Here is a 25,987-nt window from a genome sequence, read left to right as displayed (position 1 = left end):
CAAAAATAGCCAGACTTCTGGAAATCCCGCTGGAAGAGCCTCTTGCTAGACACCCAAGATGACAACGTTTGGCATGAGATTTTAAATACCAGTTTGATTCACATTTTTCCATTCTCACATCCTCTTCTAAAAACATCCATTCATTCTTTAAATGCATACAGCAGTTCCTCCTGGCTGGTTATTCTACTATAACCCTCCTAAGTGGCCATTTCAGTCTTAAGTCAAATGGCCAGCTACCTTATGCCAAGAAACTTCACAGCCAAGCCCAATCTGGTCTTCAAATATTTCCAGCGAGGGTTCTCAGAAACAGGAAACCATCTGATTGTTCCATTTTAGAGTCAGAGGCCCACAGCAGTAAAAAAGGCCCTTCGGCCCATCAAGTCTGGGTCGGTCAAACAAGTACCTAACTATTCTAATCCCATTTTCCAGCACTAGGCCCATAGCCTTGTATGCCATGGCATCGCAAGTACTTCTTAAATGTTATGAAGTTTTCTGCTTCTACCACCCTTTTAGGCATTGAGTTCCAGATTCCCACCACCCTCTGGGTGAATATATTCTTCCTCGCATTCCCTCTAAACCTCCTGCCCCTTACCTTAAATCAATGCCCCTGGTTATTGATCCCCCCACCAAGGGGAAAGTTCCTTCCTGTCTACCCTATCTCTGCCCCTCAATTTTATATACCTCAATCATGTCCCCCCTCAATCTCCTCTGCTCCAAGGAAAATAACCCCAGTCTATCCAATCACTCCTCATAACTAAAACTCTCCAGCCCAGGCAACATCCTGGTAAATTTCCTCTGCACTCTCTCTAGTGCAATCACATCCATCCTATAACGTGGATCCCAGAACTGCATGCAATACTCTAGCTGTGGCTTCACCAGTTCCAGCATAACCTCCCTGCTCTTATATTCTATACCTCAGCTAATAAAGGCAAGTATCCCATATGCCTTCTTAACCACCTTATCTACCTGTCCCACTACTTTAAGGGACCGCTGGACATACACACCAAGGTCCCTTTGATCCTCGATACTTCCCAGGGTCCTACCATTCATCGTGTATTCCTGTGCCTCGTTTGTCCTACCCAAGTGCATCATCTCTCACTTATCTGGATTAAATTCCATTTGCCGCTGATCAGCCCATCTGACCAGCTCGTCCATATTCTCCTGCAATCCAAGGCTATCCTCCTCACTATTTATCACCCCACCAATTTTCGTGTCATCCGCGAACTTACTGATCAACCCTCCTACATTCAAGTCTAAATTGTTTATATTTACACCACAAACAACAAGAGACCCAACACCGATCACTGTGGAACCCCACTAAACACAGGCATCCAGTCACAAAAACACCCCTCGACCATCACCCTCTGCTTCCTACCACTCAGCCAATTCTGGATCCAATTTGCCAAATTGCCTTGGATCCCATGGGCTCTTACCTTCATCGTCAGTCTCCCATGTGGGACCTTATCAAAAGCCTTGCTGAAATCCAAGTAGACTACGTCAAATGCATTGCCTCATCTACACGCCTGGTCACCTCTTTGAAAAATTCAATCTAATTGGTGAGACATGACCTCGCCTTAACAAAACCATGCTGACTGTCCTTGATTAATCCCTGTCTCTCCAAGTGTAGATTAATTCTGTCCCTCAGAACTCCTTTCAATAGTTTCCCCACCACTGAGGTTAGACCGACTGGCCTGTAGTTCCCTGATTTATCCCTTCCTCCTTTCTTGAATAATGGTACCACATTGGCTGTCCTCCAGTCCTCTGGCACCTCTCCTGTGGCCAGTGAAGTATTGAAAATTATTGCCAGCGCCCCAACTATCTCCTTCCTTGCCTCACTCAACAGCCTGGGATACATTTCATCCAGGCCTGGAGATTTATCTACTTTTAAGGTTGCTAGACCACTTAGAACCTCCTCCCTTTCTATGCTAGTTTTCTTTAATTATATCACAGTGCTTCTGCCTGATTTCCACTCCTACGTCATCCCTCTCACTTGTGAACACTGACACACAGTATTTATTTAGAACCCTAACTACGTCGTCTAGCTCCACACACAAATTACCACTATGGTCCTTAATGAGCCCTACTCTTTCCCTAGTTATCCTCTTAGTCTTAATGTGCTTGTAACATAACTTTGGATTTTCCTTCATTTTACCTGCCAATGTTTTTTCATGCCACCTTTTTGCTCTCCTAATTTCCTTTTTATGTTTTCCCCCACACATTCTATACTCCTATAGGGCTTCCGCTGTTTTGAGCCCTCGGTATCTGCCATAAGCCTCCCTTTTTCTCTTTATCCAATTCTGTATATCCCTTGACTTCCAGGGTTCCCTGGATTTGTTGGTCCCCACCCTTTATCTTTACTGGAATATGTTGGCCCTGTGCTCTCCCTTTTTTCTTCTTGAATGAGTCCCACTGCTCTGGCGCAAATTTACCTACAAGTAGCTTTAGTTGGCCATTGGCAGCACTCCTATCACCTTGTCTCAGGTAAGTAGTAGAGTCAGATATTTTTTATGGTTCAACTACTCACTCAAACTACCTTTCGTTACCCCCCCATCTCTTCTCCCCCGCCCCCCCCCCATCTCTTCTCTCCCCCACCCCCACCCACCCCTCCCCATCTCTTCTCTCCACCCCCCCCCATCTCTCTCCCCCCCCCCCCCACCCCCCCACCCCTCCCCATCTCTTCTCCCCCGCCCCCCCCCCATCTCTTCTCTCCCCCCCCCCCCCCCTCCCCATCTCTTCTCTCCACCCCCCCCCCATCTCTCTCTACGCCCCCCCTCCCAAAATCTCTTCTCCCCTCCCAAGGAACTGCATATGGAAAGCCAAGACCAAATATAGCCTTTAGGGAGGGCAAGGTTACTCAGTAGGGATAAATGGACCAGGGTATAGAGATGAAATTTGAAGTCACATATAATGTATTGCCATTATAAACTCCAGTTAATCTATCACACTGCAATTGCACCCTCCGGTCACCATTGGTGCTACACCCCAAAGCACTTGAAACTAATGAATTACTTTGAAAGGTGGGCATATTTTACTAATGATTGAATTTTACATTCAGTTTGAGGGAGAGAAGAGTGGATCCAAGACTAGTATTTTAAACTTAAATCAGGGCAATTACGTGGGCATGAAAGCAGAGCTGGCTGAAGTGAACTTGCAAATTAGGTTAAGGGATAGGTGAATGAAGATGCAATGGCAGACATTTAAAGGGTTATTCAGAATACACAGGACACTTACATACAAACTGGAAAGAAAAAAAATCAAGTAGTGTCATTGAATCTTTTACTAACAGGCAAGCAGAATCTTGCTTAATGTGCATCCCGGATGACAGCATCTCCAACAATGCAGCACTACACCAAAAGGGCTCATGTAAGGGCATTTTATTTGAAAAATGGTACTCAAAACCATAGAATAACTTCAATCCATAACTTTCTAACTCAGAAGCAAATGTCCCAACAAAGAAGTCAAGATGACATTTGTATAAAAGGTGCTCCTGAGGTAACTAACATGATTCCCCAACTAATGCCTAGAAACCAAACTCTGCTTGGGACTATACGTTCAAACTTGCATTTTATCAGTCCACTGAGGCCAGCATGTTGAATAAGCCTTCAACAGAATGCAACAATATCATATCTCGCATCTTAAAACTGAGTAATTTACTACTGGTCATAAGAAATAGAACACTTAATTGTAACAGGTTACTCAGACATTTTGGTAGTGAGCATGAAGTGACTGATTATATACTAGTATAAAATAACCTAGACTTCAAGAATGTGAATACAACTAGATTATTAGTACCACGTTGCCAGGTTAACCTACAGCAATGACAGGTACCCAAAGTAAAAGATGTGTCATTTAGCTTATGCACTCAAGTCAGAGGAGAGTTTAGGCTAAATACAATATCTTGAATTGAGGGACATGGAAAGGATATCAAACAACTGATATTTCTAACAAACTCTTTAAAGTTAAACATCACATCCAGTAATTTTTGTAGATAAATCTGGATAATAATGGGGAATAAAACTGATGACAGGATTTGCTGTTCCAAGTGCTGATTCCCCATTTTATGACCAGAGTTAGTGAGTTAATATAATTGTTCATGATGAATGAAAGAAAGAACCCAGGTATCACCTTCTTTGGTGAATGTCACCTCATACCTCTCTATAAGGGGAAGAAAAGATAAACAGAGGTCAGTCATCAAGGTAAGAAAGCAAAAGAGTGATGACAGGGACAAAGTAAAAGGATCAATGCAAATACAAAGCAACTGATATTCAAACTCTAGTGATTGATTCATAATAGTTTTTAAAAAATTAATTTACATGTTTTTCATATAAACAGCTCAAAGATCTTTGCAAAACATCACTGGAATTCCCAGTTTCTGGAAGCATTTTAACAAAAATATCGACAATATAGCTTTTAAAAACATACTAACCTTCGCAGTTCCAGGTTCTCTAAAGGCAACTTATATGAAAAAAAGTGACAAATTATCTAACATGATTCAGAACTAAGTAATGCTTCGGAAAATAGTTCCTGCATATTGCATTAACTTTTAATATTGAGTAAAATTCCCTGTGTAGAAGATTGTCTAAACAATTAAGAATATACAGTCAAACTGCCATATATTTTTCATCCGGTGCATATATTGCATTAGATAGCAAGAGGAGCCTCAATTTAAATTTAGTCAGGTAACAGAAATAATTGAATATCATTAACACTGATCCTTCTACTAGAGTCACATTTTAGTTTCCAATTTTTCCAACACGTATTCAATATTGTAGCAACAAACATTTAATAACCAACATTTCTCAACCTTGCAGTTGTGTGTAGTACTAGAGCTGCATGATATTGCAAAAATAACATGCCTATAGTTGAACAATAGAACAACATCTTCCATTTGAAATCTTGCCCCTTTCCCACAAAATTATCCAAATTTGTTTCTCAACTGATACTATAAAGGTCCAAGATAATTCAAGATACACTAAAATTTCAGATATTGGTAAAAAAAATAATTTTATATTTCCAAATAACTCTTCCTTATCACTATACATCAATTGTTGTTTCAATGGAAATCAACAACATCCTTAGAATTAAAAAAGGGAGATTGCTGTAAAATAATGAAGTTTTGACATCTCTTGAACAATTTTAGTTGTCATTTATAGCCTTTGGGGGAAAGAAAATAGAAAACAGCCTAAAATAATGGCTAACTTTAGTTCCACTTTATGGGGAGGGGGGGGTCAACAAAAACAGGTAGTTTTAATGCCTCAGGAAACCCTGCAGCTGGAGGGGGATATGAAGGACAGGATGCACAGAGCACTGCTTGCTGCCAGGAGGAGTGCTTCCCCTTCCCCAGATCAAATCAGCAACTAGGGCCTGAAGCCACACACGCCTATCCACCTGTCTGACTGTTTTTAATTCTGATTGATAACAAGAACCAAGAATATTGACAGTGGGATGGCAGAGGGCTCTAGAATGGGAGGTTAGACAGTTGACAAAATTTGAGGATCATCAATGCAGCAAAAAGCAACAGCAAAATTTTGCAGAGTGAAGTGGTAATGGACTATATATGCCAACTGCGTGATCTATGCATGAGTAAAAGAGTCTGTCTTGGGTACGTTATCAGCGCCAAAGAAAAGAGAGGACTGGAAGTGATTAAGAAATCCTGGCCTGATGAGGAAAAGAATCTTAGACTGACTGATGTTAGAAGAAAATTCAACCATGACAGCAGCTGAAGAATATCTCAAGAGACTAGTGGTCTGGGTCCAAAGGTTTTGGTTGATAAGGTCTTGGATATAATTAAGTAGAGTTGCCTTTCTCAGGCAGACTGAGAAGAGTTGAGTAATTTTTCATGCCACCCATATGTACAAAAAGGAGTGGTAACTAAAAACAGGACTTTCAACTGGTAGACAGAGTGAAGGCATAGCTAAGAGTCACAAATATGCTTTTTTAGAAACTTTTCTCCTAGCCCCTTTTCCCCCCAACAAGTTTTGAGCAAGGAAACATGGTGGATCATCATGCATAATTTATTTGCAACCCTGCAGTTATCTGCATTAATTAGACAGCGGGCCATTCAATTAGCTCCTGGGGATCAAAAGGCTTAATGCCTAGCATTTACTGAAATCCTATACAACCGTTGGGATGTTAAGTCTATCTGGTATGCAATGTGTCTAAACTGTTAATTTATTTGATATAAATTCAGTAAATTGAACAATCATGGTGATAGATTAGCCTAAGTGTTTTATATAAAAGTAGAATTGGTGGCCGCATTACAAGCAAAGCTTTTGAACAGCTGACAAGATCAAACCAAAGTTATGGATTGTCAGACAGTGAATATGAAGGGTGCTAATCAGTAACTGAAATGTTTGATTTTCCAAAATTGAGATAAAGTTTAAAAACTGCAGAGCATTCTTGTTTTGTAAATTCTGTACTTCCCCGAAGCCTCCCTAATCACCAGTGCTAAGTGCTAGCATGCAACTGCAAGTCACAGAGGGAAACTGTTGCAAATTCAATGAAACGGAGTTTGCATACATTGCACACTAGAGTGGGAAGAAAAAAGGAAAACAACTGCACTTGTGCCCAATGTTACATGGTGCCTGGGCACTTTGCTAGAGATGTCTTTGACCTGAGGAGGTGTTCAGCAGCAGACTAAATACATTTTATTAAAAACATCTGGCTGAGTATGTTACCCAAATAAAATACATTGAAATAGAATTTCAACCATGGCATACAGTGTCAGGCTAAGCTGTGAAGTGGGGTTAAGCAGCTATGATTTTTTTGTAGCTGTTATTTTATGTTTTGATTCAATTCAGTTACCCATTTGTGCTGCCATGCTACTAGATACCGAGTAATGCTATTGTAGAGAATGCCCCCAGTTCATACTCTTGCTGTATAGACTTTGGTATCCCCATTAAGTGGTCTGCTGGTTTGGTTCTGCTTTTGTTGATGCTGGAAGCTGTTTTGGCTTCAACCAAATGCCACTTCATACACAGGGAGAGGAAAGGAAAACAAAAATACATGTGATCAACATCTTTCAAGTGTAGAAATACACGTGATCAAACCAACAAAAATAACCACCCAAGTGCTTTTTAAGTGTAGCAACTTCCTCAATTAAACTTAATAACCTTGTATAGTTGTACTGTATGTGAAGGTCTTATGAATAAGGTGATCTTAACGCTAACTACAACCTTTTTTCAAATTTGTGTTTTTAATCAATTATTCAAAACTTAGCACTGACATTGGAGTGGTAGAAGCTGTTCTTTGATGAAAAGGTCAGACCTGTAACTAACTCTTTCTTCTCTCTCCATAGATGCTGCTGGACCTGACTAGTTTCAGCATTTTGTTTTTATTTCAAATCTCCAGCATCCACATTATTTTGCTTGTGCGTTGGGTAGAAAACAATAACCTCCAATGGATTTATTTTTATATTACATACACTAGAGGCAATAGGGAAAGACCAAGGAGTTAACAAAGTGTCTTGCAGTTCGAGTGTTATATGAAGGTGAGAAGTGATACAAAGAAACGTGACTACGCACAAAATTATTTACATCTTTCAATTATTTTATACATCTTACCTATGGCAGAATGAAATAAAACCTACAGCTAAGATTTTTTTAAAAGTCTGAACACAGTGGTTTGCTTAACGAGTCCATCATTTTAATTATGGCAAAAGAACAAGGGGGAAGACGACATGGAAGTGGGGCTAGGCGAGTTGCTCTCCCAGAGAGCTGGCACAGACATAATGGACCAAATGGCCCCCTCTGTGCTATAACCATTCTATGATTCCAGCTGCAATTCTACCAAAGAAAACCTGTGTCAAAGTTGACAAAGAAATCCATGGATTGCAGCATTAGCACCTGAAGTAACGGGAAACAATGTTTTTAAATCAAGTTCACAGTCATAATTGTTCTTTGATGTATATTTTAGACCATTTATGCTTTTCAGTTCATTAATAAAACAAATCTTTGCACCCTATTTAGAATACATTTCCAACTGAATATGCAATTCAACATTCTGATGTAAGGAACACATCTACACATCAATTTACATACCTGCATAACGTAGAGGTGCATCTTTATCCAAGGCAATTAATGGAGGATCCAGCAGGACTGAGATATCATTTTCTGTTACAATACCATGATAAGTAGTTTCTATCCATGGCTTGTGCTTGTTAACTACAGGAGAAAAGAAAATATCACTGGCTGATTAAAGTGATAATTATATTGCATTTTATAAAATCTAAATTCTGAATTTACACACCAAATTGAGAAATTTATATTTAGTGCATAACTAAAACCTCAGGGGCTTCAAATCAATCCAAACCTGGTAAATTCTGAACCAAATTACCATGTATCCCAAAGTAGTTAACATAATATAATCCTTCAATAATACCAATACAAGTACCAATCTCTAAAGCTGCTGCTACTCCCTCGACTGCAATATAAGTGACAAGAGCCACACAATTGTGATCTTTCTAAAAGTTAAATATTGCCATACTATATTTGTTCAGTCACAATCCTTTGCAATAAAATGGTAGCACTGGGTCTGTGTGGGTGTTCTCAAACATACTACAATAATGCTGTGCATGTGCATGTATATATTAATAAAATGTACATATATGTGCACATACTTACTTCATGTGAAGTCCAGACTTTGTACAAAAGACAACAATTTAACAGACATGCAGCTGAATCATTCTCAGACCAGACATCAATTCCATGCAAATCTATCTACCAAACTATTTAGCCAACAGCTGGATTAATATGGACATAACTTAGATCAAGCATCAGAGTGCAAATATCACCTTTCATTAACGTAGGGTTACCTAGTTACAATTACAAAAGTCAACTCAAGCTTACAAGGATATCAGGCTGGGGAGACCAGTAAAAACAGAAATATCTTAAAATAAAGCACTTTTTAAAAAACATTCTCTGTCCAAATCCATTCTAATAAAGTCCTTACAGTTGCTACTTTGAAGGCAGCTATTCAGTTGCAATGCATATTTAATTCTTAATAGGTCATGAAGTTTCAATCCAATGTCACAATAAGCTACCAGCAACATTTCCTATTCTTGACCAGGGAGCAGAAGGTCAAGCACACCCATTAGAAGGAATTCTATACAAAATGTTTATTCACAGGATGCCTCTAAATAGTACTTCAAAAGTACTTCAACAGCTTTGATGAACAGCTTTATTTTATTCATTCATGGGATGTGGGCTTCACTGGCTGGGCCAGCATTTATTGCACATCCCTAATTGCCCTTGAGAAGGTGGTGGTGAGCTAACTTCTTATTTTGGGAGGAAGTTCCAGGATTTTGACCCAGCAACAGTGAAGGAACAGTGATATATTTCCAAGTCAGGATGGTGAGTGACTTGGAGGGGAACTTCCAGGTGGTGGTGTTCCCATTCATCTGCTGCTCTTGTCCTTCTAGATGTTATGGTTGTAGGTTTGGAAACTACTGTTGAAATAGCCATGATAAGTTTCTGCAGTTCATCTTGTAGATGGCACACACTGCTGCCAATGTTGGAGGGAGTGGATGTTTGTGAATAGGGTGCCAATCAAACAGAATTTGTCCTGGATGGTGTCAAGCTTCTTGAGTGTTGTTGGAGCTGCACTCATCCAGGCAAGTGGAGAGTATTCCTTCACATTCCTGATTTGTACCTTTTTCATGTTGGACAGGCTTTAGCGAGTCAGGGAGTGAGTGACTTGCCACAGGATTCCTAGCCTCTGACCTGCCTGTGTAGCCACAGTATTTATATGGCTAGTCCAGTCCAGTTTCTGGTTAATGGTAACCCCCAGGATGTTGATAGAGGGGGATTCAGCAATGGTAATGTCATTGAATGTCAAGGGGCAATAGTTAATTATCTCTTATTGGAGATGGTCATTGCCTGGCATTTGTGTGACACAAATGCTACTTCCCACTTTTCAGCCCAAGCTGGCACATTTGTTATATTTGTCATATCTTTGTCATATTTGGGAAAAACTAGAAACATTCATACTGAGACCATCTTGCCTTGAACAAAGTATAACAAATGCAGTAAAAAAAAACCTTGTGAAAAGCTGCAATTTTATTTACAAGCCAGGTTGAAACTTTTTAAAAATTGCCTCTGGAAGAATTCAGCTGCACTGAACTTGCGCACCTTACTTATTCATTTTCCAGCTAAATGTTTCTGTTGATGCCTTCTGCTCCTGCATTCTGGTCTACTGCACAGTTCTTTGTCTATCAGCTCTGCTATCTTGGCAGAGAGTCTCCACTCGTCTCACCCTGGCACCAAGGAATCCCCTCCCTAAATCTTAATTCTTTCATCATCTTTAAAAGCTTCCTCAAAACCTGCCTTTCTGATGGTCATTTGGTCAACTTCCCCCATTGCTCTCCTATCAGTTATCTATTCCTCAATTAAGCACTCTGGGTGTTTAATATATTAAAAGGCTCAACTTATCAAAACTCAGAACAGCATCCCAACTTCTCAAGTTACTTATCCTCAGAAATGTCAATGCAATTTTAAACTGTAAACGTGTACCTGCTATAAATTCAGCGGGGAATCAGCAAATTGAATTTATTTAGGACTCTTACAAAAAGCATTCATCTCTATTTGGGTTGAATTTGAACCCCAGTTTCTCAGACAAAAGAGGAGTATTCAAACACGACGGTCCATTAAGTCTGCAATACTCATTACACTTATTTGCAACAACAAGCAGCCAAACTGAACAAATAAAATTGGATTAACGATGCATGAAAAGAACATCTCAAATTGAAAGTTTTCCAATTCAACCTGTATCTTTAATTAATTTTAATGTTTGCACCAACTTTGCTCAGTTCGAACCAATCTTAGAAACAAGTCAGAAGGCTGTAGGTTCAAACTACACTCAGGGCTGGAGTATTTAATCTAGGTTGCTATTTTGGGATATTATCGTGGTACTTTGAGTTTGCTATGAATGGCACATTCTTTTGGTTGACCATAAGACGTAGGAGCAGAAATAGACCATTCGGCCCACTGAGTCTGCTCCACCATTCAATGAGATCATGGCTGATCTGACAACTCCTTTCCGCCTTTTCCCCCATAACCCTTGATTCCCTTGCTGATTAAAAATCTCTCTCTCAGCCTTGGATATACTTAAAGATCCAGCCTCTACAGCCCTCAGCAGTAAAGAATTCCACAGATTCACTACCCTCAGAGAGAAGAAATCCCTCATCTGTCTTAAATGGGTGACCCCTTACTCTGAGATGATGCCTTCTGGTCCTAGACTCTCTCACAAGGGGAAACAACCTCTCAATATCTACCCTGTCAAGCTCCCTAAGAATCTTATGTTTCAATAAGGTTGCTTCTCATTTTTCTAAACTCCAATTAGTACAGGCCCAACTTACTCAACCTCTCTTGAGGAAATCCCTCCATACCCAGGATCAACCTAGTGAACCTTCTCTGGACTGCCTCCAATGCCAGTACATCTTGCCTTAGAGAAGGGGGCCAAAACTGTTCACAGTATTCTAGGTGTGGCCCAACTAGTGCTTTGTATAGTTTTAGCAAGACTTCCCTATTTTTATACTCCATTCCCTTTGAAATGAAGGCCAACATTCCACTTGTCTTCCTTATTACCTGCTGAACTTGCATGCTAGCTTTTTGGGATTCATGCACGAGGACACAAAATGCTTTGCTGTAGCTTTCTGCAATCTTTCTCCATGTAAATAATATTCAGCTCCTCTATTCTTCCCGCCAAAGAGCATAACCTCACATTTTCCCACATTATATTCCATTTGCCAAGGTTTTGCCCATTCACTTAACCAGTCTATATCCCTCAGTAGACTGCATCATCCTCACACTTGCCTTCTCACCTATTTTTGTGTCATCCCCAAACTTGGCGATAGTGCATTCATTTCCTTCATCTAAGTCAATATATATTCTAAATAACTGTGGCCTCAACACTGATCCCTGTGGCACTCCACTAGTTACAAGTTGCCATTCTGAAAATGACCCCATTATTTTTTTTAAAAATTCACTCATGGGATGTGGGCTTTGCTGGCTGGGCCAGCATTTATTGCCCATCCTAGTTGCCTTTGAGAAGGTGGTGGTGAGCTGCCTTCTTTGAACCACTGTAGCCCATGTGATAGGTACACCATGTGCTGTTAGGAAGGGAGTTCCAGGATTTTGACTCAGCAACAGTGAAGGAACATTTCCAAGTCAGAATGGTGTGATTTGGAGGGGAACTTTCAGGTGGTGGCGTTCCCATGTGCCTCTGCCCTTATCCTTCTCGACTGTAGCGGTCATGGATTTGGAAGAAGCTGTCAAAGGAGTCTTGTTGAATTCCTGCAGTGCATCTTGTAAATGGCACACACTGTTGCTACTGTTAGTCAGTGGTGGAGGGAGTGAATGTTTGTGGACGTGGTGCCAATCAAGCAGGCTTTGTCCTGGACAGTGTCCAGCTTCTTCAGTGTTGTGGGAGCTGCACTCATCCAGGGTGGTGAGTTTAGTTGCACGATTCCTAGCCTCTGACCTGTTCTTGTAGCCATAGTATTTATATGGCTAGTCCAATTCAGTTTCTGATCCCAACTTTTCTATTAGTTAGCCAATCCTCTATCCGTGCTAATATACTACCCCAACACCATGGGCGCTTATCTCATCAAGGAACCTTATGTACAGTACCTTATCAAATACCCTTTGGAAATCTAAATATATTAGATCTACTGGTTCCCCTTTATATATCCTGCTTGTTACCTCAGAGTTCTAATAAATTTGTCAGGCATGAAGCCATGCTGACTCTCCTTGACGATATTATGCATTTCTAAATGCTCTATTACATCCTTTATAATAGATTAACATTTTCCCAATGATGGATGTTAGGCCTATAGTTACCTGTTTTTTGTGTCCCTCCTTTTTTGAATAAGAGCGTTACATTGGCAGTTTTCCAATATTCTGGGACTTTTCCAGAATCTAAGGATTCTTGGAAGATTACTACCAATGCATCCACTATTTGTGTAGCTCCTTCCTTCAATAGCCTAGGATGCAACCCATCAGGTCCAGGGGACGTATTGGCCTTTAGCCCCATTAGTTTCCATAGTACTTTTCCTCTAGTGACAGTTATTGTATTTATTTCCTCCTCCACTTTTGACCCTTGATTATTTAGTATTTTTGGAATGCTGTGAAGACTGATGCAAAGTACTTATTCAACTCCTCTGCCATTTCGTGGTTCCCCATTATTATTTCCCCAGCCTCGTTCTAAGGAGCTAATGTTCACTTTGGCCTCTGTCTTCCTTTTCATATATTTAAAGAAGCTCTTACTGTCCGTTTTTATATTACTTGCTAGTTTACTCTCAGTTTATTTTCTCCCTCTAATATTTTTTGGTCATCTTTTGTTGGTTTTTAAAACTTCCCAATCCTCAGGCTTACCACTAATCTTTGCCACATTGTATGTTTTTTTCTTTCAATCTGATACTATCCTTAACTTCTTTGGTTAACCATGGTTGGTTTAACCCCTTCCTAGAATCTTTCTTCGTCACTGGGATATATCTTTGTTGTGAATCATGGAACCATTTTGTTAAACATCTGCCATTGTTCATCAACCATCTTTTCTGCTAAACCATCTTCTCTACTAAATTCCTTTCCCAGTCCACTCCAGCAAACTCTGCCCTTAATCCTTTATAATTACCCTTATTTAAGCTTAGCACTGTTGTTTCCAACCCAAGTTTCTCACTATCCAATTGAATGCTAAACCCTGCCATGTTATGGTCACTGTTTCTTATGAGATCTTTTACTCAGATCATTTATTAAACCAGCCTCATTACACATTACCAGATCCAAAACAGCCTGATCCCTAGTTGGGTCCACAACATATTGCTCTAGGAAACTGCCCTGAATACACTATGAATTCTTGCTCATGGCTACCTCTGCCAATTTGATTTTCCCAATCGACAAGATTAAAGTCACCTATGATTATTGTACTGCCTTTCTTTTTACATGCCCTCATTATCTCCTGCTTTATTTTCTATTCTGTAGTATAGCTACTGTTAGGGGGCCTATAGGCTACTCCCACCATTGTCTTCTTCCCCTTATTATTTCCTACCACCACCCATATGGATTCTATATCTTCTAATCCAAGATCATTTTTGTGATCGCACTTATTCCATCTCATACTAACAAAGCTACCCCACCACCCCTTCCTTCTTGCCTATCAAAAGGTCACATACCCCTGAATATTTAAATTATCTTTACAGGGCAGGAGGCCGCCATTCAGCCCATCGAGTCTGCACTGGCTCTCTGAAAGAGCACTCCCAACTAGTCCCACTCTCCTGCCTTATCCCTAACCTTACACATTCTTCTGTTTTCAGATAGCAATCCAATTCCCTTTTGAATACCTCGATCGAACCTGTTTCCACCACCTTTTCGGGAAATTTGTTCCAGATTCCAACTACCCTCTGGGTGAAAATTTTTTTCCTCGCATCACATTTACTCCTTTTGTCGATTATTTTGAATCTGTGCCCTCTAGTTCTTGATGTTCTCGAGTGGGAACAGTTCCTCACAATTTACCTGGTCCATACCCCTTAAGATCCCGAAAACCTCCATCAAGTCTCCTCTCAGCCCTCCCTTCTCCAAGGAAAACAAAGTTCCCAGCTTTAATCTCCTTGTAACCACCTCCGTAATGACTACAAGATTATACCGATTAACCTCTATTTGTTGTTAATTCATTTATTTTGCTCCAAATACTATGTGCATTTAAGAACCATTAATTTAGCCTTTTTACAATTTTTCCCCCTTTGACCCTATTTGCTACTTTAAAAAAAAATGTCTGCACATTCTGTCTCTTTCTGTCACGCTCTGGGTATTACCTATATTGCTGCCCTGCAATGCTGCCATATCATTTTGCTTTGTTAGCCTATGTATCCCTTCTCCAGAACCCTCTGCAGCAATTTTTTAAAAGCAGAGCACTCTCGTGTTCTAGCTACTATTCCTCTCAACCAACTCCACCAGAAATAGATTAGTTATTCATTTCAGTGCTTTCTGGGACTATGCTGTATTCAGATTGGCTACCATACTTGCCTACAACATGAACATATATTTATAAGGCACCTTTAAGGTAAAAAAAAAATCAAGGCTCTTTACAGGAGCATTATAAAGGGAAATTTGACACCAAGCTACAAAGAGATGTCAAAAGCTTGTTCAAAGAGGTATGTTTTAAGAAATGTTTTAGAGGCAGAGAGGTGTAGGAAGGATATGCCAGAGCTTGGGGCCAGGCAAGTGAAGATATAGCATCAACAGTATAGCAACTGGGAGTACACAGGCCAGAATTAGAGCAGCATAGATATGAGGGTTGTCGGGCTGGTGATTACAGACATACGGAGGGACAAGGCCATGGAAGGATTTGAAAACAAGGATGAGAATTTCAAAATCAAGGTGTTGCTTGACCAGGAAACAATGTAGGCCAATGCACACAGGGGTGATAGGGGAATGGAACTAGCAAGTTAAGACACAGTCAACAGAATTCTGAATGACCAAAAGTTTATGGAAGGCAGAATTTGGGAGATCAACCAGAAGTACGTTGGATTAGGCAAGTTTAAAAGGTAACAAAGGTGTGGGTGAGGGTTTCAGCAGCAATGAGCTGAGACAGGGACAAAGTCAGGCAATGTTATGGCAGTGGAAATAAGTGGCCTTAGTGATGGCACAAACATGAGGTCAGAAGCTCATCTCGGGATCAAATGTGACAAAAAGTTTGTAAACAGACTGGCTTAACCTCAGAAGGGGTTTCCAGGGAGAGAAAAGGAGTCATTAGCCAGGGATCAGAGTTCGGAGCATGGACAAAAAACAATAGCTTCATTCTTCCCAATATTTAATTGTAGAAACTTACTGCTCATCCAGTACTGGCTGTCGGATAAGCAGTCTGATAATTCAAAGTGGAGTCGTCGAGAAAGCTGGTGGCGAGCCAGTGCTGTTAGTGCACATATGCATCTAATGCCTTTGGATGCTCAAAAGTGAGCTGCACTTTAAAAAAAAAACTTTACAACAAAGTACTTTAAGTAAACCTGCAAAGCATAAATGCATGCTACAGCTTCCTCAATTTACACAAAGCATGTGCCCAATATAACTAATTTTTAAAAACTGACAGAAATAAAGTAGAAAAAGTGCAAATGCTGAGAATCATTTAGCAAGAATTTATTCTATAGTTTTGAGCCATAATCTAACCACACAGATTTAGTGGGGCCAAATTAAATTTGTTGGTGGATTGTTCCACTAATATTTTCTTAGAAAACAAAAATTACTTGCAACGTAAGATATTGAGAGTATTCTTTTCCATCAAACAGATGGGATAGTAGACTAACCATGACTAGTCGAGCACCTAAAGTAGTATTGCAAGATAAAATGTGCCACAAGTATACGAATTTGCACTAAGTGTCACGAAAATATAATAATTCTCCTAATATTGTGCTTTATTGTAAAAGTAGGTTAATAGTGGGATAAAAGCAAAAAACTGCAGATGCTGGAAATCCAAAACAAAAATAAAAATACTTGGAAATACTCAGCAGGTCTGACAGCATCTGCAGAGAGGAACACAGTTAACATTTTGAGTCTGTATGACTCTTCAACAGAACTAAGGAAAAATAGGAAAGAGGTGAAATATAAGCTGGTTGTTTGGGGGGGGGGGGGGGGGGGAAAGAGAGAGATATATAGCTCGACCTGGATAGAGGTACAGTGATAGGTGGAGATAATCAAAAGATGTCATAGACAAAAGGACAAAGAGGTGGTGAAGCTGGTGATATTATTTAAGGAATGTGATAATAAAGGTACAGATAGTCCTAATGGGGGGGGGGGGGGGGGGGGGGGGGGGAGAAAGAGGGATCGGAATAGGCTAAAAGGCAGAGATAAAACAATGGATGAAAATACATTTAAAAATAATGAAAAATAAAAGAAAAATCTATATAAATTATTGGGAAAAAAGGGGGAATCAGAAAGGGGGTGGGGATAGAGGAGAGTATTCATGATCTAAAATTGCTGAACTCAATATTCAGTCCGGAAGGCTATAAAGGGCCTAGTTGGAAGATGAGGTGCTTTTCCTCCAGTTTGCGTTGAGCTTCACTGGAACAATGCAGCAGGCCAAGGATGGACATGTGGGCATGAGAGCAGGGTGGAGTGTTGAAATGGCAAGAAACAGGGAGGTTTGGGTCATGCTTGCAGACAGACCGAAGGTGTTCTGCAAAGTGGTCACCCAGTCTGCGTTTGGAAGGCGTTCTGCAAAACGGTCACCCAGTCTGCGTTTGGAAGGCGTTCTGCAAAGCAGTCACCCAGTCTGCGTTTGGAAGGCATTCTGCAAAGCGGTCACCCAGTCTGTGTTTGGAAGGCGTTCAAGTCGTGGTGGGCTTATTCCTTCTGAATTCAGAGCATGCATCTCGAAACAAATACAAATTGTAAAACCATTGTGATAGCATGATCAAATTTCCCTCGTAGATTTGATCCACCTGGTGCACATCATCTGCCACGTCATAATGAGAGTTGGTATTCGGCCTGTTTTCCCATCAGTTTTGTCTCCTCAGCTCTTATATCCTTATTCATACCTTTCATGGCCAGGGAGTTGTCTGTGCTGCTCCTCAACTTCAGAATTGAATCTTTGTCTATTTACTAGCTGATGCACAAATAAGCCATGGTGATTTTTCTTTGTGAAAGGAGTGCCAAGCATCAGTTAATGCTTTCTCCAATTTCTGGAGATCAATAACTTTAGAGAATCTCCAGCACATCTCTCTGATTTAGAAGTCTTCTTCAGAAGGAGCTTCCTCAGTATGTGGCCATCACCAGCAAAGCAGCATTTATTACCCACCTTAGCTTTCGTAAAGTGGTGGTGGGCAACCATGCTGATCAAATGTTACAACAGTAGCAGAACTGAAACTTTCTCCAAGCAACATCACCCTGCAGCTGATAAGCAAATTGAACCCAGGTGCTGCAGTATGCCTCTGACTGGCCAAGAGGCAATTTGCTGTATAAATTTCCTTTGCCAAGAGAAACATGGCTTCTGTTCAGCATTCCCTTGATGACCAAGTAGCAAAATCCTCCTGCTATTTAAAATTGTATCTACTTGAGGATTTCATGTAAGATACCCAAACAGGTTTAACATTAAGCCCTTGACCAAAACTATAAGAACAAAACAACTCCCAAGACATTTGCATGGAAGAAAATGTATAGCAAAGTTTAAAACTGAAGACTTGTTGATTTGTAGAAAAGTTCATAATTTGAAATGTTTGTGTTAGAGTGGGCAGATTGGCCTTATTTTAACTGCATCCACCCTGCATTGACTGCAATTACACTGGAGATTTGACACCATCGCCAGAGGATTTATTTCCTGTATTTTGTTGCTTTGGTATGTGACAAATATTTAAAACACAATCCACAGCCATTTACTGTAGTTATAATTTTGCAAACAATCTACATCAAATTCAAAATAGGCTTAAAACCAAATGCTTCGCACTATATTTTATGATTAATTAGTCCCCGATACATAGGCCTATGCACTGAATGTAACTAATCTAGGCATTTGATATTCGGGTGACTGAAAGATTGTTAGCTAAAGTTGAAGCCCATGGAACTGAAGGCAAATTATTGATCTGGAAACTGATGAACGTCAGGGCACAAAGGAAGCATAAAATTACAAAGAGATATGAATACTGAGTGAATAGGCAAAAGTATGGCAAATAGATTTCAATGTAGGCAAATGTGAGCTCCTCCACTGGACCTTTAAAAAGGATAAAACAAGGGTACCCTCTAAATGGTGAAAAGCTAGAAACAAAGGAGGTTCAAAGAGATTCAGAAATCCCGGTACACTGATCATTAAAATGTCATGAACAGATACAGAAAATAATCAAGGTGGCTAATGGAATGCTGGCCTTTATATCCTCTGGACTAGAACACCAGAGGAGAGAAGTCATGATCCAGCTATAAAAAGCTTTGAGCTTTTGAGCACACGTGGAATACTGCAAGTTCTAGGCACCACACTTTAGGAAAGATATACTGGCTTTGGAGGGAGTCCAGTGTGGATTTCCCAAATGATACCTGGACTCCAAGGGTTAAGCTCAAGGAGAGATTACACAAACTAAGGTTGTATTCCCTGGAATTAAGGTGAAGGATTAGACTGCAAGATATTAAAAAGGGGAACTGATGGGGTAGATAGAGAAACTATTTCCACAAGTTGGCAAACCTAAGATGAGGGGACAAGCAGGGTATAAAAATTAGAACCAGACCAGGCCAAATTAGAAAACACTTATACGCACAAAGGGCAGTCGAAGTTTGGAAACACTCTTCTGCAATTGATGCTAGATCAATTATTAATCTTAAAATCAGAAATAGACAGATTTTTGCCTACCATGGTATTAAGGGATATGATGTAAAGGCAAGTATAATGGAGTTTAGTGACATATCAGCCATCATCTCATTGAATGTCAGAACAGGTGAGGGGCTGAGTGGTTTACTCCTATTCCTTTGTTCACCAGCAGTCAATCATATGATTGTACAGAATTTAAATGCAACATTAACACTTGTACAGAACATCAAATGTTAGAATGCAAATTTAAAAACTGACATGTGCCCAATGCAGTTCCATGATCATATCCCATCTAGCCTATGCCAATTAAAAGTTTAAAATCTTACCATACAAAATTACTTACTAGCCTATATCCATTTATGCTTATTAATTAGGGACATTGAAAATATTTGGCTCATAATCAATAAAGTTCACGTCCAATACAATATCCAGGGCTGACAAGTGGCAGATAGCATTCGTGCCACACAAGTGCCAGGCAATGACTATCTCCAACAAGAGACTAACCATCGCCCCTTGGTCATTCAATGGCATTACCATTGCTGAATCCCACACCATCATCCTGGGGGCTACCATTGGCCAGAAACTGAACTGGACTAAACACTGTGGTTATAAGAGGTCAGAGACTAGGAATCCTGTGGCAAGTAACTTTCTTCCCGACTCCTGAAAGCCTGTAATCCACCTACAAAGTACAAGTCAGGAGTGTGATGGAATACTTGCCACTTGCCAGGATGAATGCAGTGCCAACAATACTGAAGAAGCTCAACACCGTCCAGGACAAAGCAGCCTGCTTGATTGGCACCCTACCCACAAACATTCCCTCTCTCCACCACCAATGCACAGTGGCAGCAGTGTGTACTATCTACAAGATGCACTGCAAGAACTCACCAAGGATCCTGTGAAAGCACCTTTCAAACCCATGACCACTACCATCTAAAAGGACCAAGGGCAGCAGATGGCTGGGAACACCACCACCTGGAAGTTCCCCACCAAGCGTATCATAATGTGATAGGTTTAGAGGGAGCAGACTTCTTAAATTGCATCGAGGAAAACTTTAAACCAGTATTTAGAAAGTCCTACAAGGGGGCGGTCCTGGACTTAATTTTAGGGAATGAAGCCGGGCAAGTGGTAGAGGTATCTGTGGGGGGGGGCATTTTGCAGATAGTGATCATAACTCCGTTAGATTCAAGGTTGTTATGGAAAAGGACAAGAATCAGCCAGAAATCAGAGTTCTAAATTGGGGGAAGGCCGATTTTAATAAGATCAAATATGATTTGGCCAGAGTGGACTGGGAACAGATACTTTTAGGTAAATCTGCGTCAGAGCAGTGGGACTCATTCAAGAAGGAAATAGGGAGAGTACAGGGTCTTCCAGTAAAGACAAAGGGTGGGACCAACAAATCCATGTAACCTTGGATGTCGAGGGATATACAGGATTGGATAAAGAGAAAAAGGGGTTATGGCAGATACTGAGGGCTCATAACAGCGGAAGCTCTAGAGCAGTATAGAATATGTTCGTTGGGCGGGGGGGAAGAGACTTAAAAAGGAAATTAGGAGAGCATAAAGGAGACATGAAAAAGCATTGGCAGGTAAAATAAAGGAAAATCCAAAGTTACTTTACAAATAATTAAGAGTAAGAGAATAACTAGGGAAAGAGTAGGGCCCATTAAGGGCCATAGTGATAATTTGTGCATGGAGCTGGAAGACGTAAGTAGGGTTCTAAATGAATTGTGTGTGTCAGTGTCCACAAGTGAGGGGGATGAAGTGGGTATGGAAATCAGGCAGAAGGACTGTGATATAATTAAAGAAATTAGCATAGAAAGGGAGAAGGTTCTAAGTGGTCCGGCAGGCTTAAAGGTAGATAAATCTCCAGGCCCACATGAAATGTATCCCAGGCTGAGAGTGAGGCAAGGGATGAGGGTAGCAGGGGCGCTGGCAATAATTTTCAATACCTCTCTGGCCACGGGAGAGGTGCCAGAGGACTGGAGGGCAGCCAATGTGGTACCATTATTCAAGGAGGGAGGGAGGAAGGGATAAGCCAGTGAACTACAGGCCAGTCAGTCTAACCTCAGTGGCGGAGGAACTATTGGAAGCAATTCTGAGGGACAGAATTAATTGACACTTGGAGTGGCAGGGATTAATCAAGGACAGTCAGCATGGTTTTGTTAAGGGGAGGTCATGTCTAACAAATTTGATTGAATTTTTTCGAAGAGGTGACCAGGTGTATAGATGAGGACAATGCATTTGACGCATCTCCTTGGACTTCAGCAAGGCTTTTGATAAGATCCCACATGGGAGACTGATAATGAAGGTAAGAGCACATGGCATCCAAGGCAATTTGACAAATTGGATCCAGAATTGGCTGAGTGGCAGGAAGCAGAGGGTGATGGTCGAGGGGTGTTTTTGTGACTGGATGCTTGTGTCCAGTGGGGTTCCAGAGATCGGTGTTGGTTCTCTTGCTGTTTGTGGTATATATAAACGATTTAGACTTGAATGGAGGAGGGTTGATCAGTAAGTTCACGGATAACACAAAAATTGGTGGGATGGTATATATTGAGGAGGAAACACCTTAGGTTACATGTGGATATAGTTGGGCTGGTCAGCAGCAAACGGAATTTAATCTGGATAAATGTGAGGTGATGTACTTGGGTAGGACAAACAAGGCACAGGAATACATGATGAATGGTAGGAACCTGGGAAGTACCGAGGGTCAGAGGGACCTTGGGTGTGTATATCCAGTGATCCCTTAAGGTAGCGAGACAGGTAGATAAGGTGGTTAAGAAGGCATGTGGGATACTTGCCTTAATTAGCCAAGGCATAGAATATAAGAGCAGGGAGGTTATGCTGGAACTGTATAAAACGCTGGTTAGGCCACAGCTACAGTATTGCGTGCAGTTCTGGAATCCGCATTATGGGAAGGATGAGATTGCACTAGAGAGAGTGCAGTAGTGATTTACCAGGAAGTTGCCTGGGCTGGAGAGTTTTCATTATGAGGAGAGATTGGATAGACTGGGGTTATTTTCCCTACAGCAGAGGAGATTAAGAGGGGACATGATTGAAGTATATAAAATTATGAGGGGCATAGATAGGGTAGACAAGAAGGAACTTTTCCCCTTGGTGGAGCGATCAATAACCAGGGGGCATAGATTTAAGGTAAAGGGCAGGAGGTTTAGAGGGGATGTAAGGAAGAATTTTTTCACCCAGAGGATGGTGGGAATCTGGAACTCACTGCCTGAAAGGGTGATAGAGGCAGAAATCCTCATAACATTTAAGTATTTGGATGTGCACTTGCGATGCCATGACATACAAGGCAATGGGTCCAGAGCTGGAAAATGGGATTAGAATAGTTAGGTACTTGTTTGACCGGCACAGACTCGATGGGCCATTTCCTGTTCTGTCGACCTCTATGACTATGACTCTATATGCCACTCACCATGCTGACTTGGCAATATATCACTGTTCCTTCACTGTCGCTGGATCAAAATCCTGAACTCCCTCCCTAACAGCACTGTGGGCATACCTACTGCACATAGACTGCAGCGGTTTAAGAAGGCAGCTCACCACACCTTCTCAAGGGGTGGGCAATAAATGCCAGCTTAGACAGCAACACCCACATCCCATGAACGAATAAAAGAAATTGCTAAACATTTGGAAAACCTTACAGAATATCTCAAATAGTATAGATGTGTAACTGACCTACGAAGATTAGAAAGTTTTGGGTTTGTTTTTGTCCTTCAGGAATTCAGCTAGGAGTGAAAGTAAAATTGGAAAACAACTTGCATCAGCATTCCTTTGCTCTGAAGTATGGGAACAGAGTGAACACCCCAACAGACTCACTCTACACAATTCTTGGGACTGGTACATGAAAGGATAATTTGGCCAAGGTACAGGAAGGTCTCAAAACCTATCAATTATACCCAGGCAAGAGTCAGCCCTGTCAAAAAGAGGGGGAGGTAAGGAAGTAAGTTGGATTAGGAGTATCTAAATGAAAGACCAACAAAATTCAAAGACAATTTAGTGAATAAATACAAGAAGAAAATTATTTGTCAGAACTTGGATGGACTGGGTTGCACTTCTCCCACAGCCATCTCTCAAATGCAGTTGTGGGTTTTCCTTAGCATCCTTAGCTTTTCTACCACAGTCTAAATCAATGGTCTATGCTTTCACTGTCAGCAGCTTTCTGGTAACAAGCAATTAGCCATTTGTCATGCACAAGATCAAGCAGTAAGCAGATCATTTGACAAGAGATCAGCTGTAAAGTCACTCAGTATATCCATATGAATTATTGCAACTGTCAAGTAATGATTCAGCAGAAACCTTGTTCTCCCCTAAACCTGACTCCCCAATACACACAAAACCAAGATATAAGAACAGCATCAGGTAAGGTTAAAAAAAAGTTTCATGAAAAAGACATTTGCATTTATATAGCACCTTCCATGACGACTGGATGTCTCAAAGCACTTTGAAGTGTAGTTGTTGTTGTAATATAGGTAATAAGGCAGCCAATTTGCACAGAGCAAGTTTCCACAAACAATATGACAATGACCAGATTAAAAAAAAGGTTATGTTAACTGAAGTATAAATATTGGACAGGACACTAGGGATAACTTGTTCTTTGAAATAGGAATTTTTTGCATACACCTGAGCGAGTCAGTTTAACATCTCATCCAGAAAACATCACTGACAGTGCAACATTCCCTTAGACCACTCTGGAGTGTCAGCCTTGATTTTTCTGCTCAAGTCCTGGAATGGGACTTGACCCCAGAATTTCCTGACTCCGAGGGGTGTGCGCTACAAATTAAACCATGGCTGACGGGAAGCTGCTTTATTTTTTGGTTGGTTGGAGCAAAGAGGGAAGGGGTTGAGGGGTCAGAGAAAATTCACATCCCTTCCTTTAAAAATAATCAGTTCTAGCATTATTCAAATATTCTTACACTTTCCAGAATGTGTCAATAAATGCAAAACTCATTAAGATTTTGTTGGGCAACTTTTTGAAAAAATTCTCTTTGTGGGCATCACTGACTAGGCTGGCATTTATTGCCCATTCCTAATCGCCCTTGAGACGGTGGTGGTGAGCTGCCTTCTTGAACCGTTGCAGTCCATGTGGTGGAAGTACACCCACAGTGTCGTTAGGAAGGGACTTCCAGGATTTTAGCCCAGTGACAGTGAAGCAACAGCGATATTTTTCCAGGTCAGGATGGTGCAGCTTGGAGGAAACACCACTGCTTGCAAGTTCCCCATGTATCTGCTGCAACTGTCCTTCCAGATGGTGGCGGTCATGGGTTTGGAAGGGGCTGTCAAAGGAGCTTTGGTGAGTTCCTGCAGTGCATCTTGTAGATGGGAGACACTGTTGCCACTGTGTGCTAGTGGTGGAGAAAGTGAATGTTTGTGGATGGGGTGCCAAACAAGTGGGCTGCTTTGTACTGGATGGTGTCGAGCTTCTTAAGTGCTGTTGGAGCTGCACTCATCCAAGCAAGTGGGGAGCATTCCATCACACGCCTGACTTGTGCCTTGTAGATGCAGGACAGGCTTTGGGGAGTCAGCAGGCGAGTTACTCATCGCAGGATTCCTAACCTCTGACCTGTTCTTGTAGCCAGAGTATTTATATAGCTAGTTCAGTTCAGGTTCTGGTCAATGGTAAACTTCAGGATGTTTATATAGCGTGGGATTCAACAATGGTAATGCTATGAACGTCAAGGGGTAATGGTTATATCCTATCTTGTTGGAAATGGTCATTGCCTGGCACTTGTGTGGTGCAAATGTTACTTGCCACTTGTCAGCCCAAGCCTGGATATTGTCCAGGTCATACTGCATTTGGACATGGACTGCTTCCGTATGAGAAGTTGTAAATGGTGAACACTATGCAATCATCAGTGAACATTCCCACTTCTGACCTTATGATGGAAGGTAGGTCATTGAAGCAGCTAAGATGGTTGGGCCTAAGATAATACCCTGAGTAACTCCTGCATCATGCTCAGGAACTGAGATGATTGACCTCCAACAACCACAACCATCTTCCTTTGTATTAGGTATGACTTCAACCAGCAGAGGAGTTTTCCCCAATTCCCATTGATCCCAGTTTTGCTAGCGCTCCTTGATGCCACACTCGGTCAAATGTTGCCTTCATGTCAAAGGCAGTCACTCTCACCTCACCTCTGGAGTTCAGCTCTTTTGTCCATGTTCAAGCTGGAAGTGTGTAAAGGAAAGCAACTAGCAGTGTTAAACTCTACAGCTAACTAGTCATTTAATATATATTTAAAAGTGAATTGGAATATTTCATGTGAATTTTGCCATGTTCTGTTTCATAATGTATAGTACAGATTCTATGATACAGATACTTCAGTATCACAAGTGGCTATGTTTTTAAACACACACCACAATCACAGCAAGGCAAATTTTACATCTTTACTAAAAGCCTTCAACAGTTAAACATAAGGAATGTAGATATTGAGGCAATGAGATAATCTGCAATCAGTACACCAAATCCATGAGTAGATTAAGAAAAGTCTTGCATTTATGCAGTGCCTTTCATGGCCTCCAGGCCTTCTGAATAACTTTAAGCAAATCAAGTGCTTTCGAATTGCAGTCACTGATGAAATGTAGGTAAATACAGCAACCAATTTGCACACAGCAACACCTCACCAACTGCAAGATAAACAGTGGGGCAAGATTTTAGCTATGCTGCTTGATGGATAAACCTTGGCCAAGGCACC

General features: G+C 41.0%; 1 protein-coding gene across 4 annotated transcripts in view; it reads right to left on the bottom strand.

Moving 5' to 3' along the window:
- Positions 1 to 25,987, bottom strand: part of clstn1 (calsyntenin 1) — an 83,529-nt gene that overhangs the window by 38,164 nt on the left and 19,378 nt on the right. For 2 of the 4 annotated variants that reach the window (XM_041207494.1, XM_041207496.1), the window contains exons 2-3: positions 8,040 to 8,162; positions 4,126 to 4,155 (exon numbers count right to left, since the gene is read on the bottom strand). In XM_041207494.1, coding sequence (XP_041063428.1) covers positions 4,126 to 4,155; positions 8,040 to 8,162 — 153 coding nt within the window. The remainder of the gene's footprint in view (positions 1 to 4,125; positions 4,156 to 8,039; positions 8,163 to 25,987) is intronic. The other 2 variants (XM_041207495.1, XM_041207497.1) reach the window with 1 other exon arrangement.

Source organism: Carcharodon carcharias, chromosome 15 (assembly GCF_017639515.1).
Source record: "Carcharodon carcharias isolate sCarCar2 chromosome 15, sCarCar2.pri, whole genome shotgun sequence".
In the NCBI taxonomy this organism is placed as follows: Eukaryota; Metazoa; Chordata; class Chondrichthyes; order Lamniformes; family Lamnidae; genus Carcharodon; species Carcharodon carcharias.
Note: the sequence above shows the minus strand (reverse complement) of the source record. Positions and strands in the feature narration are given on the sequence as shown.